Raw genomic sequence first — 15,111 nt, forward strand, 5'->3', positions numbered from 1 at the left:
ATCGTTTACATTGTTTCCTACAAACGCGGTTCCTGTTTTGTCTGTTTCGTACAGTCAAGCATGGTGGAGTTTCTGTGGTGATTTGGACGTAGTATTCAGTTGGTCTCATCATTCACTTAACTGATGGCATTACTGCAAATGTGTATCTCGACATCCCCAACGATGGCAACACTAAAAAGTTTCAGTGTATCATTTTGTCCATTCCCTGTACACAGATTAGTATGTGTTGTACCAAATTTTACCAATAAATGTGTAGAAAATATTTGTTCAGGATGTCAGAGAGATAATCCGAAATATATTTTTTATTATATCGATACTTATAACTTTATGACGATACATTTGGGTCTCTCTGGTGGACTGACGGTCATTGTGGGATCATGTTTTACTGTTGCTGTCTGACCTCTAGTTTATTTAGCACATTGGAAAACCCTAATAATGTATATTGGTCAAAAGGCAAGGTTATTAGTAGGTACAGTATGACCAGGAAGGGAGACAAAACGAATCAACAGGTTCCAGGTTAGTCTTCCATGGTAAAACACAGCCTTCGCCGTCTACAGTCCATATAGTCTTAGATAGCCTTCACACGTCTACAAGAACATTCAAATACCAAGTCAAGAAACCGTTGGTGTCACTTGACAGTGTGAAGGTTGTCGTCTCTAACCATTCATTATACCCGTCTATTCTTTTGTAAATTAAGTTTATGGAAATAGAGCAGTTTTAACTTGGCCAGATTTTCTTCATACGATCGAGAAGAAAAACGTGCAACAAAATGCATCTTGAAAGTCAAAAAATGATCAGAGTACATACAATCACTCAATACAAAGAAAACTCGAGAAAATTGCATGTCTGTTGAGGCTGAAGATCAACAAGACACACAGAGGAAAGATGCAGGTGTACTTAAAACACAGATGAGCAAAATACATGTGTTTCTTTAATTGAAATAAAAATTATAAAATATTATCTCGTATGAATAAGTATTCAGAAGGCTGGATCTATTATCCGATTCGTTAATATTTTTTAGAGAAGGAAATACACCTAAATGCGACTTTCTTAAATAAAATAATAATAAAAATAAAAATGTAAAGTTCTCAACGCAGCCCCATTGACGTTTTCATAGCATATGATCGTTACTTTAGTGTTGTTGATATCAGGTTCGAACTACAACGCTATACGACCCTTTTTAATCTCCTCGTAAATGAACGATGAGATAAAGTTCGAAACTAATAAGAGTTTATGTTTATCCAAGTTAATTTCCTACAAGTCATTTTCTGTGATTTCCTAAAACAGGTCGTAAATACTATTGTAAAGCTAATGGATTATACTGTTAAGCTGTCTTATATTAATGAAAAGGTACATATTCAGAAATGTAAATAAACAAACAAACAATAAAGAAAGCACGGCCACTTAACAAACAACAAATACATTCTGTTTCTAAATGTATTTATATTCAAATCTATTGACTTAAGTATTTGAAATACAATAGATACAAAGGAAATACAAAGGTATTTTGAATACACACGTTTTTTTGTGTTAATTATCTAAATTTGATTATTTTTTACCTATTAGTGACTTCCTTATTTATTTTTTGAAGTCGATTGCAATTTTCTTTTTGTTAAAAATATTTTATTTTTCTCTTTTTAGTTTTAGATATTTACTCAATAAATTACGCAGTTATTTTATTAAGTATTACAATGGATAGCCTAAGTAAAAGTACAGTCCGTATAAGGAAACATAGGAATAAAGAAAAAATGATTGAAAATAAGGAATGTTTCAGGCCCTGGGTTCCGCTACCTAGTCTAGGTGATTTGAGAAATGTTCCAATAAAACTAGAACAAAAAAAAACTGCTGCCCTGTTGGGAATCGAATCCACGACCTGCCCGTGCGAGCTCAACGTTCTAATCATTGCACTATAGAAAAAGTTGCCTACAGTGGTTCTACGGCGTCTTATATGATATGTTCAGTGCTTAAAAAGCAAACTGACTGACTTTTACACTGAACCACTTCCGATTATTCGTCACATCAGTTCAGTAATAACTATTAATATATATAGGTTTTCCCTCGATTTCTCCCCCTTCCTCCAAGGGATCCCAACTTGATTCCACTGGGGCCATCTCGGAGATGCACTCTTTCGAACAAAAAAAGAATTTTGAAAATTGAATCATGATTGACGGAGAAATCGGCGAACATATATTTAAATAAGATATATAGAACCGAACATGGAACCTCCTCCTTTTTTGAAATCGGTTAAAAATACATCAGCATCGGGTATTTGAAATACAAATAACATTTTTAAAAATTTACTGAATTACAAATCCAAATGTTAGCGTTGCCTAACTGTAATGTCGTAAACGAGCGACTGAAAATAGTAATTACAATTTCAGTCAAGCGCACGCTTCAATTGTTTTTTTTTCTATTCGTGATAACCGTCGGAGAGATGTACGAATTCCTTCCCGTATTAGTTTTGAGAGAGGAAAGGTCCGGAGATGATTGCTGAATCAGAACAATTAACGATAACAACAATTTGAATTGGTCGATGTAAACAGTATGATATTCCCCAGGAGATAAAAGGTTTTTACAGAATTATGGAATTTCCAACAATAAAAAAGATTGAAGAACACACACCCGCACTCAATCAAGGACCCAACGACAACTCGACCCTCTGCCAACATCATCAACACCATCCTGAGGCTAAATCATTTTCCAAAGAACCGGAAACATGCGTTTGTCGCTGTCATTCCTAAAAAGAAGGCCAAGTCCAATCCATCTAAGTATAGGCACACCAGCCTGATTAGTTCACTTCCTAAACTTGCCGAAAAAGCGATACTACACGCTTCAAATGGTTTCACTGACGCACACAACATAATCCCGTGCCAAACACTCAAGTCGCGTCACAACAACAATCCACCAGGCATTAAGAAAAGTTCGAAAAACTGGAGCCATCTTTTTAGATGTTTCCAAACCTTTATACCAAGTTTGGCAGGTGCTCAACTAGCCCCTGCCCTGTTCAATCTTTATATGGCTGATTTCCCAGGCCACAAACATTCCCACGCAGCATTTTAATCAAATATACAGCCTTCTTCACAACCGGTTACAGTTTCAACGCTATTCGCGACAGACTCCAAGTCCAACTGAACCAGGCGACTGTGTGGTATAAATTCTGGCGGCTGCAGATGAACCCCAGCAAAATTCAGGCTATTCTATTACACTGCAAGAAGGAGTTCCGCGCCTGCTACCTCCAAATCGATAAAGTTGCTATCCCCTGGCTCCAAAAGGTATCATACCTCGGTCTCCAGTTCGACCGCAGGTTCCAATGGTCAGCCCAAATCCAGCACGCTATCTGCAAAGGCAATAGCGTGTATAGTCTTCTCTTTCCACTCCCCTGCAGAAAAAGTAAACTCCCAATACCCCAGAAAGCGGCTCCAGTCTGTCTCTTCGGAGTACAGGTACGTATCTGAGAGACAACTGGAACTACTCCAAGTGTTCCAATCCAAAAAATTCGCGCGTTACTCAATCCCCCATGATTTATGAGGAACGTCAATACACACCTCGAACCAGGCATCCCGTTCGTGAAGAGTTTCACGAACATGCTGAGTGTATGGTTCTCCCTAGGCGCGTTAGAACACGACAATATCTTGATAAAATCCCTACCCATCCACAAACCTCGGTAGTAAACCAACTACGACAATCCCAGTCGTAACCCAGGGTCTCTGTCGCTCGCAAAACGCTTCACTATCCCGAAACCGAAGCGACATCACCAAAAGACCATTTGGTTCTAGCTGGTCATCATGGAATATGAAAAAAAACTGTTTCTGTATTCCTCTGTATTTTGTGAACAAAAATCAAGCAATAATCGCCGCCCGACGTTTCATTGTTTCAAATCCACTCGTCGTCGAATCGCGCCAGCGATCATAAAAAGGCGAAAAAACAATTGACGCTCGAACTTTTATCAGGCGAATCCTTTTCGTGTAGGCAGTGCGTCACAGGACAGCTGGTACGCACGCACTATACCCGAAGAAAGATAGACGGGCGCCCAAAATACAGAGAATATAGAAGATCTTAAATTAACGTATGTGGAACGCGGTTTTAATTTATTGGCCACTAGGCGATAGCGATCTAGTAAATCAACATTAATAAGTTATTTGTTTTTATCGTAATTTTTTGGGTTTTAAAATTTTGTACACTCTGGGCTTAACAACTCTTAACTCTTTGCTCGTACAACCTTAAAGTTTTTTTTTTATTACTTTTAGTGGTTCCCCAATCTGCCCAATAGGCAATAAGTATTTCTTATGTTTATATTTTATATATGCATGGCATATAGAAAATTACTCCATTGAGCGATCTCCTGTATAAAATACTATTTTAATTAATTAGTCTTATTCTAAAGTCTATATATGCCCAATAATCAGAACAGATGGTGTTAAACGTTTGAGCCTACGCACTTCACTATCACGCCGCATATGTGTTTGATTACGCGTTGAATTACACTCGTTATAGGTTCTAGAGAAATATCGAGTTGTTTCACTTTATCACTACATAGTATAAAACAAAGTCGCCTTTTCTGTCCCTATATCCCTATGTGCGCTTAAATCTTTAAAACTACGCAACGGATTTTGATGCGGTTTTTTTCAATAGATAGAGTGATTCAAGAGGAAGGTTTATATGTATAATACATGCATAATATACTAAGGCAACATTGCTAATTTTAGAGGTTTCTAACGTGATGTCGTAAATTAACCTATTTTTTAGGCTTATTTAGCAATTAGCAAAAACGCTGCCTAACCCTACGAGTTAGATCAAATTAATGTACTACAGTAATGTACACCATAAAAAGGTCTACAAAAAAGTCCGCGATGGTATATGTTTATCTTTTAGAGATAACCCACATTAACAATTTTTATTGTTTACTTTTTACGTGAGAAAATGGCTTATTTACGAAGCTATTTTAAGCAGTACGGCATTAATCATTATCGAATTAAGTACCTTAAATACAGTGTGCAATTAATATAGATCAATATGGTTCCTTACAGCATGTAAATTAAACAAATATTTTCGAAGATATTACAAATTTAAAATTTGCGTTTAAAAATGTGCAATGTAATAAAAATTGTATGAATTTAGATATTCCAAAGATAGTAGGAAATCTTCATAGTAAGTATAGGGGAAGAGGAATTGTTTTACTCCAAATTTAATGCGTGCAGGCCAAGGGCAGTAATGAATGAACCAAAAGTACTGGATCGATTTTAATCATGTTTTCATTGAGTGACATAGGCATATATATTTTATGCCCGTGCAAAGTCGGAGCGGGCCGCAATGTTTTTATATACAACGTTCACATTTTTTCTGTAGTGTATTTAATTTAGTATCAGCATTGCACCCGTGCGAAGCCGGGGCGGGTCGCTAGTTATTTATATAAAATCCATCTATGTGCCATCTATCTGTCAGGCTTTCGGTCAGGGGCCTCAGATCAGCTTCAATTAACCTGTCAGACAAGGTAGAATTTCATGATTTTTTTTTTATTGTTAATAGATCTTCAAGCTGTCTCTTTATATCATACATTTTAATTTTTTGTTGCTGTCCTTTAAAATATTACTTATTGGTATGTTTTCTCCATTCTGACGCATATCATACAATTTAACCGTTTTTATTATCCTTTCCACACTTTACATAATAACGTAAAACTAATTATAACCTGTCTTAATACATTTTTGTGTTGAACAAGTAAATAAAATATTAGCAGCGCAGATTTAGCCTGCTTTCAGTATGAAGGAACAAAAAGATAGGAACATTAATACGTCTTATTTAAATTGATAACACTAAAGAAATAGGAAAATTTAAACTAAGCGCCTGCTCTGCCAAGACCACAAAAAACAATTCTAGGATTAAATGTATTAAGTAAGCTCCCTATATAATACTCTATGCTGTCGATTCTTTTACGAAAGCGTCTGCGACACACTCACTACACACGAAGAGACGTGGACGGGTGATAGCGACGGAGACGCGGTCGTATATATAACATTTTTAATAAATATACCCCGTGGTCGCCGGGGACCGAGTCTGGCCCGTACGGAGGAGACGTGTACCGTACGCCGTTCTATTTTCGGAAGAAGGCACTGCTGCCGTTCATTGAAAACCGTACGGAATGTCGATTCATGGCCTGGCTGTGTTTACCGGCAGGTCTTTCCGATTGTCTGCGGCGCCCAATTAACGACATCGTCGTCTACCCGCACCGCGGCATCATCGTCTAATATAAAGAGTGCGCGTTAACTAGTAGAGACATCAGCAGAAACCCAGATGGTCATGGAATTTGTCCTACTACAAGACATCAGTGCAATAGGTATGATGACTATAATAAAGAATCGTAAAATTATTGAATTTATCATTATTTATTTGATTAATATTTAGCTTCGCGTTTCAACAATATATATGACTGTTCACTAGTGTTACAAGTGTATTTTTCAGCCTGGTTGACATTGGAATCTTGCAGGAATATAATACATGGGCGGAAAAGTACTGTGTCTAACCCACAGATGGCGCTAGTTGTATTGCATTGCCCGCTTTTTCAGTCAGTACTAACCTCCAAAAGAAAGCCATTAAAATTTCATGATATTCTACTCGTAAGTTTGGGAGTTATAGTGCTAAGAGTGACACTAGTTTTGTTATTTTCAAAACAATGGATCAAATACAATTTCGTGTTTTAATTTTACACTGCTTCTTGATGGGAAAAAATACCGTGCAAGCGAAGCAATGGCTTGAAAAATGTTCCAAGGACTCTGCTCCATTAGACAATAAAACAATAAAACGTCGGTTTGCTGACTTGGTCGTGGCCGTAGAAATACCGATCATACAGAACACGGTGGACGTCCAAAAACAAGAACGCGTTGATGATTCTGAGCAGCGTGTGGCCTCGTATAAACGTAACAACAAAACGGAAATTTTGCGCCGATATATGACAATGGATGAAACATGGATCCATCACTTCACTTCGAAGTCCAAACGATCGTCATCTGAGTAGACAGCAACCGGTGACAAGCCTATTTTGAGGCAAAAGATAAATCGGTCTATAAAAGTGGTATTGAAATGTTAGAGCGGCACTGAAGTGATTGTGGAGTTCTTGATGGAGATTACGTTGATGAATAATGCCAATTTTGAACAAAAAACTCTCGGGACTTTTCAGCCTAATGTTCATTAATAAAATAAATAACACGTACGACAAAGTAATACCTGAGAATTACAACAACGTTACTCATCCATGTCAATAAATTGCAGCCAAAAAAAAATTCGGTAATTTCCATCCAATGATCGTAAATCAATTTTTTAATATTGACTATATATATTGTGAATATTACAGCTACCGATCGCGAGTAAATAATAGATAAATATTGATAAATAATCGACTAGATAATAACAGATTAAAACCGCATACAACATAAATAAATAAAAGATTAGGGTGAATATATCAATTTTAACAGCTCGCATGTAATCTGGGTCACGAAACCGGCCAAAAGACCCACTTATAATGAAATAAATGTTAAAAAGATATAAAATAGTTAGCATTTTATATTAGGAAAAAAATGCCCTAAAACCAGAATGTAAAACAAGTATTTCATTAAATTTATAGACAACAATGCGATGCATCTAATACTCCACACTGTACAAAGTCAGCAATAAACAACCAAATTATGTATGAAATCTTGATATTTTGCCATATCCTGTCTACAGAATTATTAGCAAGAAGATTCAGACATTATTCAATAAATAAATAATATAAACAGAATATAAAAAAGAAAACTAGTTATAAAATCAATAACAATCATAGGAATACAGTATCAGTTATGATAAAAGTAGCATTGCCTGCAAATAACTGACTACATGCTTTATATATTTGACTGACTACATGCTATTTATTTTTTATACTTAAAAGTGGCAAAAAAATAAGCAATAGAAAGAAATGATTTTGGGAATTTTAGTCAGATATTATTAAGTAAATAAATGACCAAACTAATATACAAAAAATACCAGAAAAATATCTGTTAATCTGTTAAGAGAATACTTTATTAAATTAGTAAATGATAAAGGGATATATAAATGTTATTTCACAATAAACACAAGACCCAAAATCAGCAATACGAGCTAGTTATAAATAAATAAATGGGCAAAGTATATGGAAAATCGTGCCATTTCACTTAAAAGATTACTTAGCAGTTAATTGACTACAACATTAACAAGTGTTTATTGACATACATAAAGGTATGCCACTAAACACAATTAATAAACAATAAATATAATTCAATGTGTAAATGACCAAATAATTAATATAATATTTTATATAATAAAAATATGGCTATAAAACTAAGAAATAAAGGGAATATTCCATTAATTTAATATATGTTAAAAGAAAAAATGTAGTGGCTATTTGGTAGATACTTGGTAGTAGGTGATGAATCATGGATATATTAGTATGAGCCCCTAAAGTAAGCAGCAGTCGACTGTATGGGTGTTCCGAGATTAACCAAATCCAACGAAAGTTTTTTGCGCACGAAGCACTTCAAAGAAAATGGTGGCCTGTTTCTTCGGGAAAACTGGTCATATTCCAACAGTGCCTCTAGAGAATCGTAGAATAGTAAATTCTGATTGGTACACAACCATTTGTTTGCCAGAAGTCTTCGGTGAAATAAGGAAAACAAACAAGAGACGCCGGATTGTTCTTTATCGCGACAATGCGAGCTCCCACACATCGGCTCAAACAAGAGACTATTTGAGCACTCAAAACATCGAATTGATGGGTCATCCGCCGTACAGCCCTGATCTGGCACCCACTGACTTCTTTTTGTTCCCATCCGTGAAGAATAAACTGCGTGGTCAACGATTTTCATCGCCTGCAAAAGCTATTGAAGCGTTCAAAAATCATGTTTTGAAGATACCTCATTCGGAATGGAATAAATGCTTTGAAAATTGGTTTAAGTGTGTGCAAAAGTGTATCGATCATCGTGGCGAGTACTTTCAAAAAACAATAAAAATATATTCGCCGCTTAACTATTTGTTTTTTTTTCCTATTCCCGGAATATAAATAGTGACCCTCGTATTCATTTCTGTCAGTATATAGTAAGCTTTTGCCAGTGTGGACTTATAGTGTTCAACTCTGGGGTTCTACCAGCCAAAGCCATGCAAATATCATAGATTCAAAAACAAGGCACTGCGACGTATTGTTGATACTCCATGGTACAAACGTAACGGTAACGGTCAATAACATTATCAAGGACTATCAAGGAAGATTGAAGAGTGAAACCATTTGATCTGGTTCACTTAAACTAGTATAGTGTACATCGTAGAATAAGTATTTTGTAATTTTAAAACCGTGGTACGTTAGGAGAAAAACAAATAGCTTACTAGTGTTAATTTACTAGATTGCTATAATAAATAATAAAAGAGAATAAATCAAATATAAGACCCAGAATCAGTAAAATAGGTAAGTTATTATTGGGTAAATATATAGCCAAAGAAAATATATACACTAACTAGCATATAACATAAATTATTATGGTATTGTATGAAAATTCTAACATATAAGGCACACAATTAGCAAAAAGACCGAGGTTTTTTAAGTAAATAAAAGAATCAGAGAAAGAGTGAAGAAAAATGTAGTATTTTATACAGAAAACTGGCTAAAAATCAGTAACATAGTATTGTTACAGCAGTGGTATCATTTGTAATACAGCTAATAGTTTTCAGGCACGTATCAATAACAAACACTAATTAAAATAGCCAGTGACAACGTTTCCGAACAGTGAATAGGACAGAACCGAATTGCTTGATGCTATGCCAACTTGCCGACCTTATACGGTTTCCCTAGGCCCATATCGTGGACAGATAAATAGACCTCGCGGTCAGACGGGGTCATAAAAGTTACCAATCGATAAAATGCAATAATAAAAAGTCTTGTGTAAAGTCAAACAACGAAAGAAAAAGAACGGATTTCGTCATCTCGTTCAGGCACCGACCAAAACCGAAAAGTTTCGTTTCAAAATCGCCTAAAACAACCGAAAAAATCTCATGACATCCGGACAGGATAATTTAAACAATATTTTCGCGGTCATCAAAACGGCGGCTTGTTATCGATAAAAAAAAACAACTAACTGTATTGTTTTAACTGGAAACAACCTTCCAAGAAACGTTTTACTAGACACCAACTGACTTGACTGACTGACATCTGGTTACGGCATTTTTTACAGTGTTAAATCGCCTTCCAAGGCTCGTTCGGTTGTGTTTCCGAAGTCCGACGATAAAACAAAACCGCTGGCTGATATTTTGCATTCATAAAACGCCGATATCCTGTGTTGTTTTGGGTGAATCATTGCGGAGGGCATCATCACGTTTAATATTCATCTAATTAATATTATTTTCGTATGTAATATTAATTCACGACTATTTTTGGGGGCGACCGGGCGGGTAAGAGATAAAACTATATCGTCATCTGGCTTTTAAAACGGCTATGACATCATAACACACCCTGGATAGAGCGTACGGATGTTTTGGTCCGAGTTGGGTCGATTTTTCGACAGTCCTCGCACTATAACACACAAGCCCTTACGAAATTTCTAACGGGGAACACTTACCGTGTCGTTTTAGTTGCAGTTTGTTCCACGGTTCGAGTTTATTTACCTCCTGCTCGGTGAAATTGGACTCGATTCCCTTCGCTCGCCAAACGGGACGAGAAAACACCACTAATCAAACGGTACCAGTCCGAGGACCGAACGTTACGCGACGGATTTTCGAGCCCGATGCCGCTACAAATCGAATACTTTGGTATTTCAAACGGATTAAGCGAGAAAAACTAATGCATTTTGACGTTCCACACTAAACGAAAAGCAAAACTGTCACAGATTACAGAACTTGTCATCAATCGGAACTCCGCCTACGACGTTGACACGTCTCGAACGTCACGATTAAAAATACTAACGCTACCGGTCGGTTTTCTACATTTATGCGGGACGCTTGGCCGTTGATAATTTAACCGTGCATGCAAATCGCCGAAATATTTCGTCGTCTGAACGCGGTCCGCTTTGACATTTGATTAATTCGTAGTTGTGGCAACGCCTCGCTAGCCTATTTAGAGATGCACGCAGCGTCACCTCCAGGATCGACGCTACATTAACATCGATTCAGTGTTTTATGGGTTGCCTATAAACTTCTAAAATACCAGGGTTGTGTATTAAGAATTTGGATGTGTCAACTGATCTAACTTTCCTTAAAATAATCATAGGATAATGAAAGTTATAAGAATTATTACGTGGAATGGTTTATCTGTCACATACTTTAAAGCAATTAAACAATTTTTCGTTTCCTCTATCCGAGGGGTAACCAATGTTGACACTTATTGTAATTTCAAATATTATGCTGTTATTTCCCTTCAATACATCGTCAGTTAGTGATAGTTATAGGAATTATAAAAAAATACGTTGAACCGAATATGTCATATATGCTTAATACAATTTTTGCCTTCGATACAATCAAAAGTATATTTATAAAAAATTAGTGGATTTTTCTTTATGTTATAGATTTTAAAATAATGTAATATGTATTTATGTTTATCTTTGTTTTTTATTTATCAACTGATCTAAATTAAAACTTTTATATTGTGTCTGTTGGGATTTTTTGCTATGTTCAAGTTATTCCCGATTATTTGTAAATTGTTTATTTTAATTGAATATAGCTGAATTGAATGCTAGTATGATGTTGGGACAATGAAAAGTGTATTTACAAAAAATTGGAATAGATTTTTATTATTTCTTACTGTTTTTTACCATCTGCAAATACTGTGCTGTAATTTCCGTTCAAAATATCCTAAGTTAATGACAATTACAGGAATTTAAAAAATTACATTGAATTGAATAGTCAAATATGTTTAATATAATCTTTGATTTTTCTTTATGTTATATACATGTTATAGTATATTATTTAACATAAAAGTTATACATTTTAACACTTTTTCCATATGTATGATTCGGATACATTGACAATTTTCACCAGTTTCAAAATTTTCATTACCATTCACGTTCAAATAATCGCAGGTGGATGTAAATTACAGGGATTATTAAGAAATTGATATAATATTTTGTGCAATTTCACAAATACGGGGATTTCAGGACACGATAAAACTTATGCAGCGACGAAATCAAGCGTATTTCTCGTCCTACCCCCGTATCGTGGCCAGACGCCAGACTTTCACCCTCCCCAACTGTCGTATGTTGTTGGGTGCGGCCTCGCAACCCCCCAATTTTTAGTCCGCAATCGCTCCGTGGTTAAACTACACCCCTCGACGTAAATATCGAGAGAAACAAAAAAAAACGATAAACAAAATAGAATCGCCAGCGTTGTTCGTCGAGATCAGTCTGCCTACTTGATAGAATCCGGAAAACGATGGACCTAAAAGGAAAAGTGGCCCTGGTTACGGGAGGCGCTTCAGGATACGGCAGGGAATACTGCAAGGAGTTATTCAAGCACGGTTGCAAGGTAGGGGTGTGTTTTTTTTGATTGCGGTCATGATTTTGCCTTTGGTCGTTAACAGATAGCGATTTGCGACATCAACATGGAATCGGGCGAGGAACTGCTGCACCAGTTGTCGAAAAACGGGAAAGACCGAGTCATATTTGTTCCCTGCGACGTTACGGATTATTTACAGTTCGAGGGTGAGTTGGGGGAATTGTTTTGATGTTATTTACTTGATACCGCCGTAACTATGGACGTACGTCCTCCGCGGGGTTTCAGAGGCTTTCCAATCAACCATCTCCCAACTGGGCGGCGTGGACATCGTGATCAACAACGCATCCGTGATGAACGACCGACTGTGGGAGCTGGAGGTGGACGTAAACCTGGTAAAAATCCGTCCTCGCGTCTACGGCCGTCTCCTGACCGTTTTTTTCGGTTTCAGAACGGCGTCATCCGGGGTCTGCTGCTGGCGTTCCGGTTCTTGGGCAAGGACCGGGGCGGACCCGGGGGAGTTGTGATCAACGCCGGTTCGAACTGCTCGCGGAGCCCTCTGGTATCGCTGCCGGTAAGCCCCCAGAGCCTTGCGGGGAGCGGGTAGGTTCTGATCGCACTATTTCCAGGTGTACACGGCGACGAAACACGCGGTAGCCGCCCTGACCCGCTGTTACGGCGATCCCTATCACGTCAACCTGACGGGCATTAAGGTGATGTCGTTGTGTCCGACGCCCACAGAGGCGGAGATGAGCGGGGACCCCCGTAAGAGGATATTGAGCGGCGAGTACGAGCAGGCCTGGCTGAGGGACACTTCGAACAGCGCGCCAGTCACGTGAGTATGCAACCAAATATACTAGAACGGCAGGAAAGCGATTTTGATCTATATTTTAATGTTGCTCGTTAATTATGTTGGTATTTTATAGTAAAAATTAATAAGAGAACTTTATTTCAACTAATATACCCATTCGCTACAGTATGTGGACTATCAGTGACCCAGGATGTTCACCTAAATCTCTTCGACTGACTCTAAATGCTGTCGCAAGTTGTTCTTCTATTCAGTTTGGGTTTCTATATGTTCTACACCAAAGACTTCACTTCTAAAGACTCCTCTTTTTAACTCAGAAATTGTTTTGTCTTACATCAAGCAAGCTCTGACTGAAAGTTGCTTCCTTAATTTCTATCAGAATTTATAGAGTATAACATCCACTTTCTTTATGTATACCTAACGCTCAATTGTACATAAGTATCTATCAGAAATTATAAAGAAGTAGACAGAATAACTCCAAGCACCTTCGTTCGCGATAATAGTCCAAGGCTCTCAATGCTCAATTAGCAATCATCAATCGATCAATGAATCACCGCCTTTAAATTATTATTACTCATTCTATAATCCATTTGATTAAATTACAAAACAAATTCGATTTTTCTAAAACTCTTCTAAAAATCTTAGCTAACATCTAGCTTGTAACTGATTCAAGGCATTGATTATAACAGATTTTAAGGTAAAAAGCGCTCAAAAATACGAATCGTTAACCAAAATTACTTTCAAGCCAACCTACTACTGACAAGAAACAAACCAAGACGTGTTACAGGTCGGACAAGCTGGGCAAGGCGCTGCTGGAGGTGCTACAGACCGCCAAGAGCGGCACCAGCTGGCTGATCAGCAACGATCACCCACCCAAAGAGATACCACTATGTTAAGCCGCTCACTGCAGTCTTCATCATCGCCTCTTTTTCTACTACTATCCATTCACCATTAGTAACTAGCGAGAATCTCAATAAGAAAGGGGGGACCGTACCCCCATCTAGTCGTCTAGACAAGGTAAAGCCGTTTCGTCGAGAACAAACGCGCATCGCAGTGAACAAATGGTTCTGGTCAGAATCGGGCTATATTTTTTATTATATATATATACATACATAAAACTATTCGAGTAGCCTTCCGTAGGTTCGGTACCCGAGTCATGTAGCTTTGATGGCTTGTATATACGCACTGCATTTCTTACGAAGCTTGAACTGTACGATGGACTTGTCACGAAGAAGTTTTAAAGTTGTGAGAATGATTGTTCCATGTGTCCTCGATTAGTTGCAATATATATATATACACCCGACTATATATCTTGCATAAGTATGCTTGTTTTTTTTATATATTTAACGTTTTCAGGCACTTTATATTGTTATGTTTTAGTTTGGTTCGAATGTTTGGAAGTTTCATAATAAAACACGGTGTAAAAAGTGTGATGTTTCTTTTGCTATTGCCTTATGTCACTTCATCACTACACTGCTCTACAATTTCACATCATAGGTCAATTTTTATCCAAGAAGAATTATATTATATTTAAATAAATAGTGGTTGAACAAAAATTATAATAGAAAATCTTTGAACGCAATCAACCTTCTTATTATTAACAACAAATATGTTTACAAAATAAGCTAATATCTTCTTCATCCATAGTTTAAATTAGCTATGGTATGAATTTAGCATCAGAACTGATGATAAAGGAATAGAGAAAATGTTTGAATACCAAACGAAGCAGAAAACTTCTTTTGCATTTTTCACTTTACCACCAGAAGCATAGTGATTAGAAGCCCTGCTCCAATAAATGTGTTATTTTTTTCAACAGCAACTCTATA

The 15,111-nt window shown here is 36.9% G+C and overlaps 2 protein-coding genes across 3 annotated transcripts in view; one reads left to right on the forward strand and one right to left on the reverse strand.

Annotated features, from left to right (window-relative positions):
* Positions 1–11,079, reverse strand: part of Snrk (SNF related kinase) — a 32,055-nt gene extending 20,976 nt beyond the window's left edge. For both annotated transcript variants that reach the window (XR_013007395.1, XM_076415901.1), the window contains exon 1: positions 10,614–11,079. The gene's annotated coding sequence lies outside the window, so the exon portion shown is untranslated. The remainder of the gene's footprint in view (positions 1–10,613) is intronic.
* A 1,202-nt stretch (positions 11,080–12,281) lies between these two features.
* On the forward strand, positions 12,282–14,334 carry LOC143203657 (15-hydroxyprostaglandin dehydrogenase [NAD(+)]). Its single transcript, XM_076415911.1, has 6 exons — positions 12,282–12,510; positions 12,566–12,686; positions 12,766–12,872; positions 12,929–13,051; positions 13,107–13,312; positions 14,073–14,334. Exons 1-6 carry the CDS (start codon positions 12,418–12,420, stop codon positions 14,179–14,181), a joined length of 759 nt encoding a protein of 252 aa, XP_076272026.1. The 5' UTR covers positions 12,282–12,417; the 3' UTR covers positions 14,182–14,334.
* The last annotated feature ends 777 nt before the right edge of the window (positions 14,335–15,111 follow it).

The sequence above is a fragment of the Rhynchophorus ferrugineus genome, unplaced genomic scaffold, assembly GCF_030347505.1.
Source record: "Rhynchophorus ferrugineus isolate W39M unplaced genomic scaffold, kcgeb_rfMv2 rfM10, whole genome shotgun sequence".
In the NCBI taxonomy this organism is placed as follows: Eukaryota; Metazoa; Arthropoda; class Insecta; order Coleoptera; family Curculionidae; genus Rhynchophorus; species Rhynchophorus ferrugineus.